The 17,972-nt window shown below is 37.1% G+C and overlaps 1 protein-coding gene across 1 annotated transcript in view; it reads left to right on the top strand.

The window, feature by feature from the left end:
- The window catches only part of TMTC2 (transmembrane O-mannosyltransferase targeting cadherins 2), a 235,249-nt gene that overhangs the window by 171,350 nt on the left and 45,927 nt on the right, over positions 1 to 17,972 (top strand). Inside the window, exon 8 of the mRNA XM_058805380.1 lies at positions 8,117 to 8,238. Coding sequence (XP_058661363.1) covers positions 8,117 to 8,238 — 122 coding nt within the window. The remainder of the gene's footprint in view (positions 1 to 8,116; positions 8,239 to 17,972) is intronic.

Here is a 17,972-nt window from a genome sequence, read left to right as displayed (position 1 = left end):
TTTGCCCCTTGCTCCCATTAGATGCTTTCTTATTGAATTATTTTTAAATAGCATTTAGAACTCCAGGAAACCCTTTGGTATAGTTTTACTGTGTAACACTTAATTTATAAGACCCAAAGATGATTAAGCTGTGAAATACGTACCCCACATCATAACTTATGCAGAGTATGGTACCTGCACTTATCTAAGCATTAGTAATCAGTGTGCTTCTTATGCCTCTCATGAAGTTTTACTAGTAATTTCTTACGAAGTGTACATTACAAGTTGGTTTTTTTTTTCTTTTAAAACTAGCTTGGATGGAAAAAGGATTTTTTTTCTTCCATATGTACATTTTATTACATATTCCATGGAAAGAAGAATGGTGTCCTCTCCAATGGTGATGGGAATAAAATGCTGGGCTTCCTTCTCTCCCCCTTCCCACCCTCATTCTGATACTTTAGCCCTTCCCCCTCTGAGACTTTGCAGACTGTGGTAGTTTATATCTGGTGTCCAAAGCTAAGTAGCTAAGTGCTGCATCCAGCTGGCAGCCAGGCCCTGGTGATGTTCCACAGGGCTCAGTATTAGGGCCAGTCCTGTTTAATATCTTTACTGATGATCCGGATGAGGGGATTGAGTGCACCCTCAGTAGGTTCACAGATGACACGAAGTTGGGCTGGGGGTATGGATCTGCTGCAGAGCAGTAAGGCTTTGCACAGGGACCTGAACAGGCTGGATTGGTAATAGCTCAAGGCCAATTGTAGGAGATTTAGTAAGGTGAATTGCTGGGTCCTGTACTTTGGTCACAACAACTACAGGCAGGGGGGAAGAGCCCCAAGGAAAGGGACCTAGGAGTGTTGGTCACCAATAGCTGTACAAGAGCCAGTGTGTGCCCAGGCATACTGGCTTGCATCAGAAATAGTGTGGCCAGCCAGACCAGGGAGGTTATTGACTCTCTGTTCTCTGCACTGGTGAGGCCACACCTGAATCCTCTGTCTAGTTCTGGGCCCATCACTAGAAGGAAGGTATTGAGGTGCTGGAGAATGTCCAGAGAAGGGCAGTGGAGCTGATGAACGGTCTGGAGCACAAGTCCTACAATAAATGGCTGAGGGAGCTGGGCATATTTAGCCTGGAGAAGAGTCAGGAGAGACTTTATTGCTCTCTTCGGCTGCCTGTTGTAGCCAGCTGGGGGTGTGTCTCTTCTGCCAGGCAACCAGCAGTACAAGAGGAAACAAGAGTGAGCTGTACCAGGGGAGGCTGGACATCAGGAAGAATTTATTCACTGAAAAGGTTGTCAAGAATTGGAATGGGCTACCCAGGGAAGTGGTGGAGTCACCATCCTTGGAAGTGTTCAGGAAGTGACTGGATGTGATACTTGGTGCAATGTATGATGAATGTTGATGAATGTTCAGTCGAAGATTGGACTTTGATGATTGATGTCTTTCTCAACCTAAATGATTCTGTGATTCTATGATTCTGAGTATGAATCTTAAATCTGATTGCAGTGTCTCCTGGTTTTTTGACTTTGCTTTGAGGGAATCAAGCTGGGTAGGAAGGTTACAGCAGTGGATTGCTGGAGATGGTAATTAATTCAATGTTCGAGAGCATGTTTGTTTTTTTTTTCCCCAGGTTCCAAGATTTTCTTAGTTTTAGCTCTTTGAACTATTGATATATATTTTAATGTGAAATGTTTGAGTTTTCTCAGGTAGGAATCTGAAAAAGGTGATTCTAAGGATGAAGTGCTATTTTATTTTAAACGGGCAGGGCTTAATATGAAAATAAGTGTAAACATAACATTTGCAGACCAAAAATATAATCCAATACGGAAAATGCACTACAGGCATCCCAGTTAGGCATGATTCTAATGGAAAGTGCTTCTATGAATAAAGTTTTAAAGAAACCTATAAGTGGCATGAAATGAAATTACCTATCTTGTGTGAGCTTCATGCCTCTATTTTTGTCTTCTTTCACTGGAAGCCTTTGTACAAAAGGAAACAACTGTGCAATGTCGATGTTATTTTGATGTCCTTAATTTCTATCTGTTTTCTACTATAGGTATTTTCCTTCAAAAGTAGCTTAGTGGTCTAATTAAATCAGATAAGGCTTTGCTTCAGCTAATTAAGGCCTGTAAGAATTTGTTCAGGCAAAGTAAATGTGGATTGACTCCCATCCATCATAAAACCTTGATAAAATACAATACATTCCTTGAAATCTTAAAGGAGGTTATTCTGTAAAAGGAAAAAAGAATTGAGCCACAATATGCTTGGTCTATGCCAAACTTGATGCTCATTGTGTTCACATGGTTCAGCTGTTTCAGGGAAGATGTGCATGCGCTGCATATTTATAACCAAAACTGTTAATCTGTTGCAGTAGATCTTATACATCAGTATAGTATAACATCAAACTGTGCTTCCAGATTCATTATGTTATTTTATGCACTGGTACCAGAGGGAAGAAAGAGGGAAGTCATATATCTAGAGAGGTGCATTTTTATGGTAAGCACATCTGCAGCCTTAATTTGCACAAGAAAGCTGCACGGTTACATTATCAAAGGCACAAACTCCTTGTGGTATTGTAACACACAGGGATGCAGACCTCCCCATAATTGTCCAATTCTTTTATATTCCCAATTAAAAGAAATAATAGAAAAATTAAATTTAAATCCTGATGGAATGTATATGTTAGAGATTTTTATTTTCAAAGGGCATCTCCATCTTCCTTTGTGTTTTGATACATAGTGTCTTGTCCATGTCAAATTTTATGTTTCCTATATTACACTTTTACTACCCCAAAATTGGAGGGGCTGACAGCTAGCATAAATAAGGATGATGCAAGGCAGATTTACCATACATTGTCTCCTTTATGGAGATAATTTTTCAGATGTCTTTTCAGCAGTCTCTTCTGGGGTTCTTAAAGGAGGAGCACTAGAGGGACATATCTTAATCTGAAAGAATGGTTGCCTTAAACCTGTGGAAGTACAGTGCTTTTACATCCACAGTTCTGTTGAACTTTCTGAGTAGTAAATCTGGCATGCTCCCTACCAGGATATGGCCTTGGCATGACTAATTGCATCTGAAACAGAAAAATCATGAAATCAATAGATGAGATGTTTAGCTAGAACCATGTAACATACATTCATATAAATGCTACCTCATTTTGCTTTTTAACAATATGTGTATGTGTTGGAAAATCTTATGTCCTTTTTTAAAATTTATTTTTCTAACAAACAAATTCCATTTAATTGTGAAGTAAAATATAAGTCTTTAGGGGAAATGGCTGCTAGCAAGCTAATCTTTTATTAGCATTATTATTTAATATAAACATTTAATTTTTATTACAATTGTTACGGGGTTTAAGTTATTTTAAATTTTATGTTAATTATTGTTAAGGCTATGTTAATCAAATATATTTAATTACAATTAATATCCTGGCATGATTTTAGTGGTGAGTTTTTTGCTAGTTTATTATTTTTGTGGGATTTAATTTTATTTTGGAATATTATTTTTACATTCCAAAGATTCTGAGGAAATATGGGAAAATACTATTGGTGAATGGTAGTTTTGCAAGTAATCTATCTTTGTGGCAAATAAAATCAACTTGAGTATAGGCATTTAATTTTGGTGGTGAAAATCTAGCTAAAAGGTATCCCATTTCTGATTTCTTTGAAAGTATTAATAGAAATGTCCATGAACTTAGTATGCACTTCTTTAAATGATGTTTCAGTTGCATATTAATGTTTTTCTTGCACTACATTAGTAAATGAGAATTACAGTTTAATAATCTATGCGCTTTCTAGTAGAATAAGACAAGAAATGGGTTCATAAAACTCAGAAAATATTAACTGAACTAACCCCTGTGAAGCTGGAAACAGTTTTGAAATACTGATTGGTCTCATTTTACTCCAGTCATCTATTGAATTTATTGCCACCACTCATTGTGCAGGCAATGCTGCATGTGTGTTGTACAGATTAGGGACTGGAAATAACTGACCATTTATAGCTTAAGGTTTTCCCTGCCATGAATTTCTTTCTCTGTCATTGTTACCTCTGTTGAACTTTACAGATCTGACAAAGTTTATTAATAATGTGTCTGTGTGTGATCTTTCAGACTTCTAGCATGAGATTTGAAAGATTTTACAAAATAAGTAATTGTTAAAGTAAACATAGAAATCTTCTTGCACGTTTGCGTATTTTCTGCCAATGGACACTTGTTATCTTTCTAATGCCTAAATCATTTGTGTTGCAAGTTTATAAGAATGCATGATTGTAAATGGCAAATATTATTTTTCTTATTTTAATCTCAGACAGGCAAATGCATCCTGAATTACAGCAATCAATCCATACATGTTTTCTCTAACATTTTGATGGAAAATTATCTCAAGGTGGCATAGGTATTACTAAATTGCATCAGCCTAATGCATAAATTCACTTCATTGAATTAATTGTTCAGTTACCTGTTGCTTGATTCTATTTTGGTAGAAAATAGAATGATCTATAAGATCATTCCAGACCATAGAATTCTATTCTATGGTAGACCGTAGAATTCTATTCTAATCTATTCTAGTGGTAGGAGCTGATATCAATTTTCAACTTTTTCTTTTCTTCATTTACAAGATGGCATTTATAACAGACCCCCTAACAGTGCTTCCTGCTGTAGCAGTCTATGTTCTAGTTACTTATAATATAGGAATTCTTGATACAGGTTCCTCAGAAAAAAATGTTCAGCTATAGAGAATTACCTGCAAAGAGTCACAGAATCACACAATCAGCTGAGTTAGAAGACACCCACAAGAATCGTTAAGTCTAAGTCCTGGCCCTGCACAGCACTATCCCCAAAAGTCACACCATGTGCCTGAGAGTATTGTTCAGACTCTTCTGGAACTCTGTCAGGGTTGGTGCTGTGACCACTTCCCTGGGAGCCTGCTCCAGTGCCCAGCCACGCCCTTGGTGAAGAACCTTTTCCTGATATCCAACCTAAACCACCCCTGACACAGCTTCAGGCCATTCCCTCAGGTCCTGTCACTGGGTACCACAGAAAAGAGATCAGTGCCTGCCCCTCCTTTTGTCCTCCAAATGAAGTCATGACTGCCATGAGGTCTCCCCTCAGTCTCCTCCTGGCTGAACAGTCCAGATGACCTCAGCTGCTCCTCATACAGCTTCCCCTCAAGGCCCTTCACCATCCTGATTGTCTTCTGTTGGGCACTCTCTATTAGCTAAAGACCTTTTTATATCATGGCACCCAAAACTGCCCCCAGCACTCAAGGTGAGGCTGCCCCAGTGCAGAGCAGAGTGGGACAATCCCCTCCCTTTCCCAGTTGATGGTGCTGTGCCCGATGTCCCCAGGACAGAGTTGGCCCTCCTGGCTGCCAGGGCACTGCTGACTCAAGTTCAACTTGTCATCAGCCAGGACCCTTTATGCAGCACTGTATTCCAGCCTTTCATTCCCCGGTCTGTCCGCACGTCCAGGGCTGCCTCATCCCAGGTGAAGACTCTGGCACTTGCCTTTTGTCAGCTTCGTATGGTTGGTGATCTCTCATGTCTCTGGTTTGTTGAGGTCTCTCTGCAGAACCTCCCTGCCTTCAGGGATGTCAACAGCTCCTCCCAGTTTTCATCTGTGAGGTTCAGGGAAATACAGTTTCTTTCTTTTCAGTTCTTAACAGTTTCTTTCTTTGATGTTTATATTGAAGATTGACATATTGTAGCTTTGTTTATAGGTTCCCCCCCCAAAATATCCTCAAAGTTTTAGGAGTTTAGTTTGTGAACTCATTGAGCTCTTAAAACCTATTAAAATTGAATTTTCAAGTACTCTAAGGTTTTAAATCTCTTCTTATATCAGAATCCATCATGAAAGATAGATAAGAACCTTGGATCCATTTGATATTTGGCAGTGCATTCAGCCTTTATTACCCACAGATAATAGCTCCATCACTTATGTCTGCTTACATTACTCTTAAAGCATCTTGTTGTTAATTACTTGAAACTCTGCCAAGCTGTAACAGGTTGGGGTGAATTTTCCACTTAAGGAAAAGGACAATATGGATTCCTCATTTCCTGTATGCTAATGAAGCAGGGGGCTCTGGGAGAAATAGTATGCAATCAAGTAATTAAACATTCTACATTAAAGCATGCAGCTTGGAAGAGGAGTTGAGGGGAGCATAAAGCTTGACTTCTGGCTTCTTCCATCCTTTCTACACTTAATGGCCTTGTTTTGTGCAGATAAAGTATATTGTTGGGTCACTTACTTGTGACTGCTGACATAGTGAAAAGATTACATGATGTTACTGTCACTGAATGTGATGTTCATGTTGTTTTGGGATTTCTTACCTGTTTGGACTTTTTTTTTAATTTAGCCTGGAATTTTTTGCAGGGAAATGTTCTGTCTTTTTGGCCCTAAACAGCAGCAGAATTACCAAAGTGCTTCTGGATATCTGATATCCAGACAAGTGCATGAGTATGAAATGCTATGTAGAACTTTGATTTAGAACAAGTAGACTTTTTTCCCAGAGATGCAAGCCTCTAAATACAGCAGGCTTGTTTGAAAAAAGTCTGTTTGTTAACAATCATGTTGGTTTCTCTTAACCTTGGCTTAGCATGACTTCTGTCTCTACATCATGCTTATTTTATCTGTGATCTGAAGTTTGATCATTTTGCATGCACCATGCCCTAACTCCTGAAACTCAAAACTGACTTGCCATATTTTGCCTGGTGTCCTTCTCCTCTGGTGACAAAGACATAAAAAAAAAAATCTGACTTGGCCTTAGCCAATTTTCTTTTATGAAGAAAATCTTCTACAGCCTCTGTAAATATTGAAGATAAAGCGATAAAAGTAGCTCCCATGCTATGAGTTATTTTTTCTCTTTGACAATCTTTATGTCCAAGTTTTGAGGGTGTGGTAGTTGACTTCAATTCTTGATTAAAGAACTTTGGTTCCTCTGTCTCCCTGGTACCTTCACAGTTATTAATTTCCATGAAATGCAGAGCTGGAGGCTGTAACTCACCTGGAGGCAGCCTTAGCTGATCTTTACTTGGGTCAGGTGTAGTCTTTTGATCCTCCAGGAGTAGCATTTGATAACCTGTGTCTTCCTAAGTTTTGGAAGATACTTATTCATTTATTAGAAATGGACCAGCTGCTGGGATGATGAAATCCTGAATCTTCAAGTGGCATTTTCAGGTTGTCATTGATCCAGGAAAGGGCACATTTATATCCAGAGTCCTCGTGAAAGAGCTGTGTAAGTGCAGAGTTAATCTGAAAGCTGTTATTCTTCACCACTATATACTTGTTTCATATTGATTGTTTCCAGCCTTTGAGAAATTTGTTTGCTTCTTCAAGAAGCAAACATTGAAGCAAAGATTGAAGAAAGAGACTTTCTTGCTGCGTATGCTAAACTATTTCACAGAAACTTCATGACTACAGTTATCTAACGCTAATATACAATATATAATATATATATAAATATATAGCATCCCATTCATATATTGCTCTTTAACATTCCCCGCCTCAGCCTCTCATTGTAAAGGATTTCACCTTGAAAAATGTCTAGTTTGTCATTTTGTATGTGACTTCGTAAGATTAGCAATTTTAAACTAATAGATGCTATGTTTTAATTTAAAGAAGTTGTGGTAGATGACCAAATATAGCTGCATTCAGAGATTAGTTTTTTTAACGACTTGCCCCTCCCATCAATATACTTTCAGGACTATTGTCTTCTACTACCCTAGTTTTTGGTTCTTGAGTTATTATGATTAAATGCAAACATTTCCATGTTCTCCCTGCTATTCCATGCTTTGCAATGTAGACCAATGGAAAAGAAGTAGCTTTTCTAAAGTAGATGAGGTAAGATTTCTGTTACTTTGAGACTTTTGACTAAATCTTAGCAAGTGGTGCTCTCTCTGGCAATTCTTTTCCAACAATAGTTTTCATCTCAGCTATGCTATTTCAGCCCTAATAAGGCCTTAACTTAATCTCCTCGCTCAAATTTCTCCAAGGTTTTTTGTGTGTGGGTGTGGTTGCAAGTGTTCAAATCACTTTGCCTTTTTCTAGATCTCTGCACAATTAAAACATAGAAAATTATGTGATAAACAAATGATGGAAATCTTGAGAAATTTGTGGCATTCTCACTAGCATTTGCTCGACCCTGCAGGAGAAGCCTATATGAGAATGAGCCGGCTGCCTGAAGCAGAACACTGGTACGTGGAGTCACTGCGATCCAAGAGCGACCACATCCCAGCCCACCTCACCTATGGAAAACTGCTGGCCCTGACGGTGAGTTTATCAGCACCTCCTTTCGGTAGGTTAGGTAAAGGAATGGGAGAGCTTTGTCCTGAAAATTGCTTGTTGCCTGTTTGTCACACTGTTTCAGTTATTCCTTTTAATTAAGGACTTTGACAGCATTTTTTTTTGGTTTTTTTTGTGAGACATTGCCTCGATTCTTGAGGTAGTACCAACTCTGTGCTGGAAAAAAACTGGTTGTAGTGGCACAGGAACTTTGTAAAGCACAGTATGGAGTTCTCTTGATAAAGCCTTTGTAAGTTCTTTGGATGGCAAGTAATGGAATTATTCTGTGAGATATTCAGTGTTTGACTCAGAGCTGTTGGAGCAGCCTATGGCTGGGTGTCACCTATACTTTGTGAATAACATCTTGTGCTTTGAATTTGCACTTCTTTAGGAGTATCTCTTTGAGCATGTGAAAGGAACTACTCAACTATGAAGAGCTAGTTATAAAAAATCAGAAGAGTTGGACTTCTTTATTTCTGTAAAATTTACTTAACTTTTGGCTGCCGGTGTCCTTGTGGCTCCAGCTAAACTAACCCCCTTTGATAGTTATAGCAAAGTGCCAGTCCGTCTTTGATGTTCACACATTTTGAAAATGAAATGGATTTCTATTTTATTAATTCAAATAGTTCTGTTTTTAAACTGTCTTTCATTTGTTTTTCATTTCTCATTCCCATTTTTCTTTCATTTTTATCTGTTCTATGTTTGGTTTCCTTGTTTACCTTCGTGGGTTCATATTTGCTTCCTGTGCTCTACTGATACATCTCTTCATGGTTATTGAGTCCCTGTGCCTCAGTCTGAATATTCCTCCATTCCTCCATTGAAAGTTCCTCAACTGTTCACCTGGTGATAAACTTTTTTCTATGGTCTTGATTGTGCTGTCCAGTCTTCAAGCAAAAAATGTCTTATTGTGGAACACAAGATGATTAATTTCAGGAGATCCATTACTGCTTTAAAAGTATCTGAATTTGGAAAAGGGGAAAGAATTACAACATAAGTTTTCTGTATGAGTAACAGGTGACAACATGGTTTGAAAGACTTAAAAATCGGTCTGTGTTACTATGTAATATTGAATGCAGAGTTTTAAAAGGTGCATGAAAGGGAAGGTTTTAACGTGAAATGGAAGTTGGGGTGGTAGTGTTATATCCCCATTGCCTGTCAGTTCCATGTCCTGGAAAGGCTTTTTTTTTGAGCAATTTCCAGTTAAAATTGCTGGGATATTGACAAATATGTGCACCCATTGTTTGCCGCCTTCTAGAATAGAACTTCAAATAGGTTGTACAGGAAGATTTCCTTATTTATCTTGCTTTTCTAGCAAATATCTTTGTATATTGGACCTAAGAATAATAGCAGAAAGTCAGTGTTATTGGCTTCTTCTTAGGAGATCTTTGACACAAAAGTGCTAATTTATTGGAATTGCTGTGGGGAGGTGTTGTGGTTTAGGAATAGTATTTCCCAATTTAGTGTTCCCACTGTAACACTCCAAACCACATGCTGCTCTCTCACTACTCCCTCTGCCTCCTGCTGCCACAGCGTGGAGAGGAGAATTGGAGGCACAAAAGGTAAAGATCATGAGCTGAAACAAGAACAATTTACTGCAAACAGTAATAAAATAATAAAATGAATAGTAAGAGCAACAATATTAATAACAAAGTGTATGAAGGAGGCAAACAATTCACATGGGAATGCTCACAACTCAGAAACCCCTGGCAAAACCCGACCGTGCCACCATGGTCCTCGATCCAGAAGTGACCCCTTTCCCCCTTTCCTGGATGGGGAGGTGTTTATTAGAATAACCTCTGGGTCCTGGCCATGCCCCCTTTTGGCTACTGCAAAAATTAACCCTGTCCTGGCGAGGAGAGGAAGTAAAAAGTTTTCTTAATAAAATCCAAATTTCTTTTTGTTTTGTTGGTTTTTTTGTTATGTACACACACCCGCCTACCCCAGTAGTTCTCTGGTTGATTTTTTTGACTGCTGCGTGTGTGAAATATGAGGTCTGTTAGGGAAACTCTTGCAGTGATTCTGGGAAACAAGGTCTCACAGTTTTCTTCAAAATAACTAAATCCCCAAATCCCAGAAGTGTACAAACATTGTGAGCCACTACTTTACTTTTTCTTAATTCTGTCCCCTCATTGTGAAACTGCAGGTATAGGATTAAAATTTAATGTTAGTATCCCAACTTTTAGAAGGAAGCAATGAAAAATCTGCATGAGTCCTAATAGTAGAATTGAACTGTTTGCATTTCTCTGGGGATATAAATGAAGATATGTGTGGTGTGGATTGTGCCTTGAGCATCTGAGCTGTGGAAGAACATGCCTCAGCAAGGAGAAGAACTGTATACAGCTTTGAACCCTGAATACTGCACTATGACAGGAAATAAAATACCTTTCCTTTCTATACACACACTTGCTTTCCTATACTTGCTCTGTGCCATAATCGTAGTCCATTCTTCTCACATTTGTTTGTTATTATTTCTTGACACTTTTGTCTTTATTACTGTTGCTTCTCATATTCATGGCAATATGTACAGATAGGTTTGATGTCCCTTCTATTGACAGCAGTGTAAGCTGAAAAGTTGGTGCTGGTGTCCTGTTGACTTTCAGGATTTATAAACATATAGCAAGGAACACTATGATAACAAAGTATTTACAGATGGCACAATATTTTTCTGGTGGTTACTTCATTAATGCAAAATAAAGTTCCCTTATCTTTGATTTACTGAAAATTTGCATTAATTCCAATTAGTTCTTTGAGCTACAGTTCTGAAAAAATATTCAACACAAAAATGGATTAAGAGATTTGGCAGTAAAATATGTGGTTTTTCTCTCCATTTTGATCACTTAATCAGTTTTGCAGGTTACTGTCTGCTCAGTAATTCACAAAATGAATTGTGTCCAGTTTCTGGCATACTGAACTGTCCTAGGATTAGTTCCCATCGCAAATACATAATTGCTGTAACTGACATGCTTCCTGGAATTCTTCACAAACTTCCTTAGGATTCAGATTAGAGCTGCTCCCTTTAGTATAATTATTTCAGCCCAATCCCAACATGAGCTACCACTGTGATTTATTCTTCTATTTTCCTGCCTGGGTTAATGATAATTTTCTCACAGCCTGTAAATTTAGGAAAGAGAAAAGCCTACTTCAGTTAGTTTTTGGATGTTAGAGATGTGTTAGAGGCTTCTTTGCTGTCTTCTGTTGGAATCAAACTTTTGAACTTTTTACAAACCCGTTTCTGAATATAGGTACTGTGACAAAACTGTTAATAACACTTCTCTGTGTCTCTTTTCTAGGAGAGAAATGTGAGATTGCTGATGTAGTGAAAGGTGGATGTAGGTGCTAATATAGATAGGAGATTTCTCTGTCAGTGAAATTAGGGGTGTAAGGGAGGAGAGGAGGTAATTTCCAGACAAGTTCCTAAATTCCAGCCTAAGGCAATTCTAATATAAAACCCCCTAGTAAAGTCAGACCTGTAAAGTTCACAAATTCAGATATGTTTTATTTCCTTACTTTGATTCCAATGAAGTGGCTTAATTTTAACCTCAGCTTTTCTGCCTTCTCAAGTCTGTTGCCAGTATTAATCTTACTGAAAGCAGCATCATACAGAATCAAAGAATCATTTAGGCTGGAAAAGATACAAGTAATGCCCAAATGGACTTGGGCATGCTGCTGTATATGCAGGAAAAACAGACCAGCTTAAGAGCTCCAGAGGAATAGCTAATGAATTTACAGTCTTGGTACCTAATATCATGTTACAAGAATTTCCTAGCTCCTAGATTAGTTCATGTTATATGTTTATATCTAAGTTACAGCTCACTAAGCTACAATTTTCTCGAAAATATGCTAGGACAGCATAATATAGTGGTTGAAAATCATGATTAGTAGGTCAGTTACTAGAATAATTGGAAAATAGCCAGTTGTCTGGGGCTTAGGTTTGTCCTCCTTTTATATTTTTGAAACGACATGTAGGTGTTTAGAACTGTAGTGCTTTAGCATTATGTGCTTTTCATGCCTGTAACTTGTTAAGATGCTTAAATAGTGAGGCATTTATTTTTCAATGTGACATGTTAGTTAACATAGCCAATCTTCTAGTAGCTTTGTACCACAGCATCTGAGCCTCATCCCTTGCTTAGGTATTTTATTTCTATATTACAAAGAAAAGCATAATTTTTTGAAAGACTTTAAAATTGCAAGGCTCTCAGCTTTAGGATAAAAATGAGTCTGTCAAAAATGACAGTGCTAGGTGATGCCTTGAGCATGTGTTGTAATTTGTTTTCCATTATATGAGCAGACCTTCTAGAAGAGAAGGCATTGGCTGTCTTGCTAAAAAAATAATTTGCAAGTAAGGCTTTTAATTTTTTTTTCTTCTTCTCACTTTAGTAGTCCTAAAGAGAAGACTAAGAAACCCTCCCTCATAATGTCTGGCCTCTGCCATCAGTCAGTGGTTGATTATTACAGTAGCATGCTAGTCTGAGAAGCTTTATTTCAATTACAAATAAATGTTTTCAAGTTTTGTTCTGTCTGTTTTGAGTGAAGTTGAGCCCACAAATGACCCTGCATAGTTTGCAGTAGTGGCACTAATTGCTAAAATTCTTAGGGTCAGCATCATCTTGTAACATTTAGTGTGTCACCTCTAGGAATTACAGGCTTTGCTATATTTCTCTGGAAGAAATTGCACAGTGTTTTTTTGCATTTTTTCATGGCTCCACACAGTGCTGTTAATCTCCTATTTTTTACTGGATTGGAAAATCACCCAAAATTCTGTGAGAAAAATTTACTTTGCCTTTTAAAATTTTGCTGACAGAACTCCAAGTATTAAATTCAGTAATAATAATCCTAGAAGATTCTCTGTAATATAAAATATTTTATTTTAAAATATTTTCTTCAAATGAGGATTAGGAAAAGGCAGTCAGAGACATGATAGAGACAGGCAGTGTTTTGGATTAAAAGTAACATGATTGTGACATTCAAGTATCAATGTTGAAGTTTAGTACTTTTCTTAAGTTTTGAGAAAATTGCTCCTCAGTAAGTGACTGTGTTTTTTCTGTAGTTGATTGTTGCTTATGCTTCTGACAAACAGAAGTCCAGTGAGATATCCTGACATTTTTGGTTAGGTGTGAAATTACTCAGAGTATTGCAATCAAACATCCTACTGTATTCAGTAATTGGTGTAGTGCATGACTGTCATCTCAAAATAAATATAAATACATGAAAACATGAAAATACATGGAAGATAGGAAAAACAGAAAAGCATGGGACTTTAGGGGAAAAGGAGAACGGTGTAGATGAATAGATTAATTCAATATTTACATTTCCTGTAATTACTCGCTGCTGGTGTTTCAGCACAGAAAGGAAATTTGCATTTCTGTTGGAAAAATGTCATATTGTCATCTTTAATGTCACTGGTTCATTGCTACTTTCTTTCTGTCTCTCTAGATTTACACGAATGGGAAGAATGCAGGAATGAGGGAGAACAGTCATGATGTCAAAAGAATCATGACTGTCTTTAAGAAATAGCAAATTGAAATGCTCTGTTAAATCTAGTCATGATCTTCCAGAACAGTTTCTTCTGTCAGTAATCAACTCATTTAAAGCAAACAAAAATATTTTCAGTAATACTTAGGGGGCCAATAAATGCCTACACATAGAGAAATCTTTAGTTAGTGAAAAGGCATTTTCTGAACAGGTCAATTTAATTAGATCAGGAAAACTCTTTGGTATTTCATTTTGGGAAACCATATCCCTTGACTGTTAGTACTGCTTCTAGGAAGACTTTTTTTTAAAATGAAAATTGGATATTTCAGGTAAAGTCACAGCATGACAATATAAAAATGACACTGAATCCATGAGAATGCCTTGCCTGAGAAATCAAGTTAAGCCAACCAACAGCCATTACTGTTTTTCTGTCTTTTATTAGTTTGTCTTTGGAGCCTGGCATAGACACTATGAGCTTTCTTGATGCTTGAAATCTCTTGGGGGTTAAAATTGATATGTGCACAGTTTGTATTTAGTTCTGAGTTTGCAAAATGTGAGTTGTTTTCATTTTTGTTTCCAGCTTACAAGCAATTCACTTGTAGTGACTAGAAGGAAGGGGTTTTCCTCTTCAGCGGGGAAAATCAGGTTTACTGACTTCAGAAATGCAGGCCCTTTTTAAAAAGGTTTGGTTATCTGGTGTATCTGGAGCTTTAACACATCCAGTCTGAATGACAGGATTTCCGAACTACAGAAATTTCAATAGCTGACATCTATTGAGCTTGTATTTCTTCGGAGGCTGGCTGTGTGCCAGAAGTATTGCATCCATAGATATACTTTCCAGTCCCCTTAGGACATGTGTTAGGCTGCATGCCAGCTGTAATAAAATTAATTGTAAAACAGAATATTTTCATTTAAATATACCATATCTGTCTAGTTCATAAATGACAGGTATTTAGGCATGTAACCCCTCAGTAACCTCCTTCAGGGATCTCATCTTTGGTATCGTGTTTCTAACTTCCTGTAGACAGGAAAGAGGGAGCCCTAAACTTCTCACTTTACTCAACATAAATTTAAAGCTTGTTACAGAGAACATCACTGACACAGAATGAACAGCTTTCATGAAAGAATCACAGCCTGCTTTGGGTTTGGAAGCAACCTTAAAAATCATCTAGTTCTAATGCACCGAAAGAGAGGTCTTTTTTATTTTATTACATGGTTGAATAAAACTGCTGTAGTTACGCTGTGCATAGTAATTTTGTTAGGAATTGTGAAAAAATAGGCCAGATTTAGCTTAGAGAAATTCACAGGACTCAGTGAAGACAGCATGTGAAAATACTGAATTTATATTCTATTCACTGGCCAGTGAAATGTGAGTAGATATTAATACATTTCTTTATCAGAAAATATAAAATGTGGTTTAAGACTGAACAGATAACCTGGAAATTTACTTCACATTTAATTACATATTTTTAATACAAAATGGTCAAAGCTTAATGACTGAAGTGAGTATTTCAATAGGGGTCTAGACAGTAAATAAATCACAAGGTATAGAATGAAATCTGTTCATTAAAAGTTTACTTAAGACTTTACACAATATTTCTTGGTTCCAACAGTGATGTAATGAAGTAAATTCCTTCTAGACTTAAAGTTACCCCAAAAGAAACACTAAAAATAGATACACTATTTAAAAATACCACCAAACAAAAAAACTCACCACAACAGAACAACCAAATAAAAAATCCTCCAAGGGGAAAAAAATTTATGCCTACATTTCTTTTCTGTATTGGTTTGAATACTTTAATAGAACAAGAATGATTTTGGTGATAGGAGACACATAAACCAAGAAAATGGATGTCAAATAGCTTTAATATATTATTGATTTTGATATATAATACTTGAAAAAATACCATCTTAGTAGTGTGTCTCAGTCATGTCCCAAGTCAATGAAGTTTTGAGCTGTGCTTTTATTTCTAGATCTGTGTGTCTGTTCGTATGCAGTCGTGTCACATTCCAAAATGCTTAAGGTCCGGTAAATTCCCACCAAAGTCAATGGGCACTGCTTCAATCTCAACCCTCTGGTTATCATGCCTTTAATTGTCACTGCAGATGTATACTCAAGAACACAGTTTGTTACTCTCAATTAACCTTGGCTCACAGAAGAATCACACTGACTTCGGTAGTATCTCAGTGAAGCTAGGAGATGGATTTTTAGTCAAAAAAATTCTGCATGTGTTTGAAGGAGGGCTAATGTTATATATTAAGATGGAATTTAACCTCATAAGGTGCAAATAGAAGATGAAACTACAAAAAGCAACGAGGTTATATACTGGGTTGTGCATGCAGTATGCAATGTATGGGATTGTGCATGTGAGGGCCCTGGTCCAGTGAAAAGACTGGGGAGGAGAACGTTAGTCATGACCAAGTTATGTGTCACACTAGACAACAACAAGAAAGTTGCTCCACATTTATTATAAAATTTAATAAATGGTGAATTATTTTGAATTGGTAGATAAAGATTTATAGTGTAATTTCCTCCAGAGTGGTCCAGTTCATGCTCCCATACACTGAGATGGCTTCTCTGCCATGTTTGATTGTTACTATTTTATTTTAATAAAGATGAGATGAAAAGGCAGGATTTGTCTCCTGACTGCACAGGAAGGATAGAAACTGAGATAAATTTTAGACCTTTGATGTTAATAATCCAAGTCCTGTATATTTCAGTTGGTCTAGCATTTCACATACAAATTATGGTACAAGATATTTGTGTTGTAATTCAGAGTGAAGAGAGAAGAGTTAGAAATAACAGCAAAATGAAGGAAAAAAAAAAGGATCCCTTTAGCTACTAAATGCTAAATATTAAAGTTGTTTTTGAACTACTGATATTTAGACCTGGGGTGGCGAGCTTGCCTGTGTCCATGACATCATTATAAGGTGCAATGCTATAGTTCCTGTTTCATTAGTCCAGCTAAGTAAAAACATTTGAAGAATGTATTACTCATTTAATCAGTATCACACCATTTGAGTTTTGCCTCCCAACTTTTGTGAGGCTAAAGGAACTGGTTATGAAAGAGGATATGCACGTCTGCAGTAACTTAAAGAAACATGGAAAGGAAGTTACCGGTTCAGTTCAAACTCCTTTACTATCACTGAATAGTCTGTGACTTTAAAGTGTTCTAGAGAGGAAGAAAAAAAGCATGTAACATAATACTTGTTTTTCTCTATCAATGTGCACATTTTAATCAAACTTCCATTAATAAATCTTTTCATAATTCAATCTGTTTTATTAAAAATGTGAATGCTAGCCAAAAAGAACCCAAACAAAACAGATGTGGAGAGTGACAGTCAACTGCATTTGTAGCATAAATTAAGTTTTTATGCAATCACTTTATTACCAGTTAAAGTTGGTAAAACTATATTGAAGAATGAAGTCTGTGTCCTACTGGTGAAACCCTCCTAAGTTTTGAAGAATGATGAATATTTATGTCATATAAAGTTGGTTTAAATTGCAGAGACCACCTAATTTGTTGAACCACCTTACTGGTTGCCACTGTGTCATCATAGTTTCCACAGGAGGGTTATTCAGAGCTGCTCAGCTGTATTAGTCTTTCCCAGTTTTACTACCGTTACAGGGTCCCTGGGCCTCCAGCAGCCTGAAGTACAACAGCTGCCTCAACATGAATTTGGCAGAGTTAACAGGAAAAGTGAGGGAAAAAAATTGGGGTGGATATCGAAATGCTAGTTTTGTCCTCAGCTTTTTAATATTTTAGGAATAAATACAGTCTTCTACTAATGAATGAACTGCCCTTAGCTGGCTTTCTTTCACTTGTTTTGGTAATCATAACAAAAATTTAAATTTCATTTGTAGGAAAGCTGTATGTCTGACCATATTAGCAAGCACAGATATATTGTTTTGGTCTCTAGGGAAGAAGCAACCAACAAAATAAAAAATCTCTTGCAGTCCACTGCAAAGAACTGGTCTTAAAAATCAAGTTCCTGAAGTCATATTTAAACAATTAACAGTTTGTCTTCCAAAACTGCAAGCACCCAGCCATTCTGATTTAGAGTCTGTGTTATCTGTGGAGAGTGAGGTATTTCTGAAAGCCAGGACAAACTTATGTGTCAGGTTATAAGAGCCCTGTATTACTTACCTGCAATTTTAATTTTTTTTTTCATTTTTAATTTCTTGATATTGCTGGAAGATGGTAAGCAGGGGCAATTCATCTATATTTGGGCGTGAGACAGGGGAGAGG

This window comes from Ammospiza caudacuta, chromosome 5 (assembly GCF_027887145.1).
Source record: "Ammospiza caudacuta isolate bAmmCau1 chromosome 5, bAmmCau1.pri, whole genome shotgun sequence".
Taxonomy (NCBI): Eukaryota; Metazoa; Chordata; class Aves; order Passeriformes; family Passerellidae; genus Ammospiza; species Ammospiza caudacuta.
Note: the sequence above shows the minus strand (reverse complement) of the source record. Positions and strands in the feature narration are given on the sequence as shown.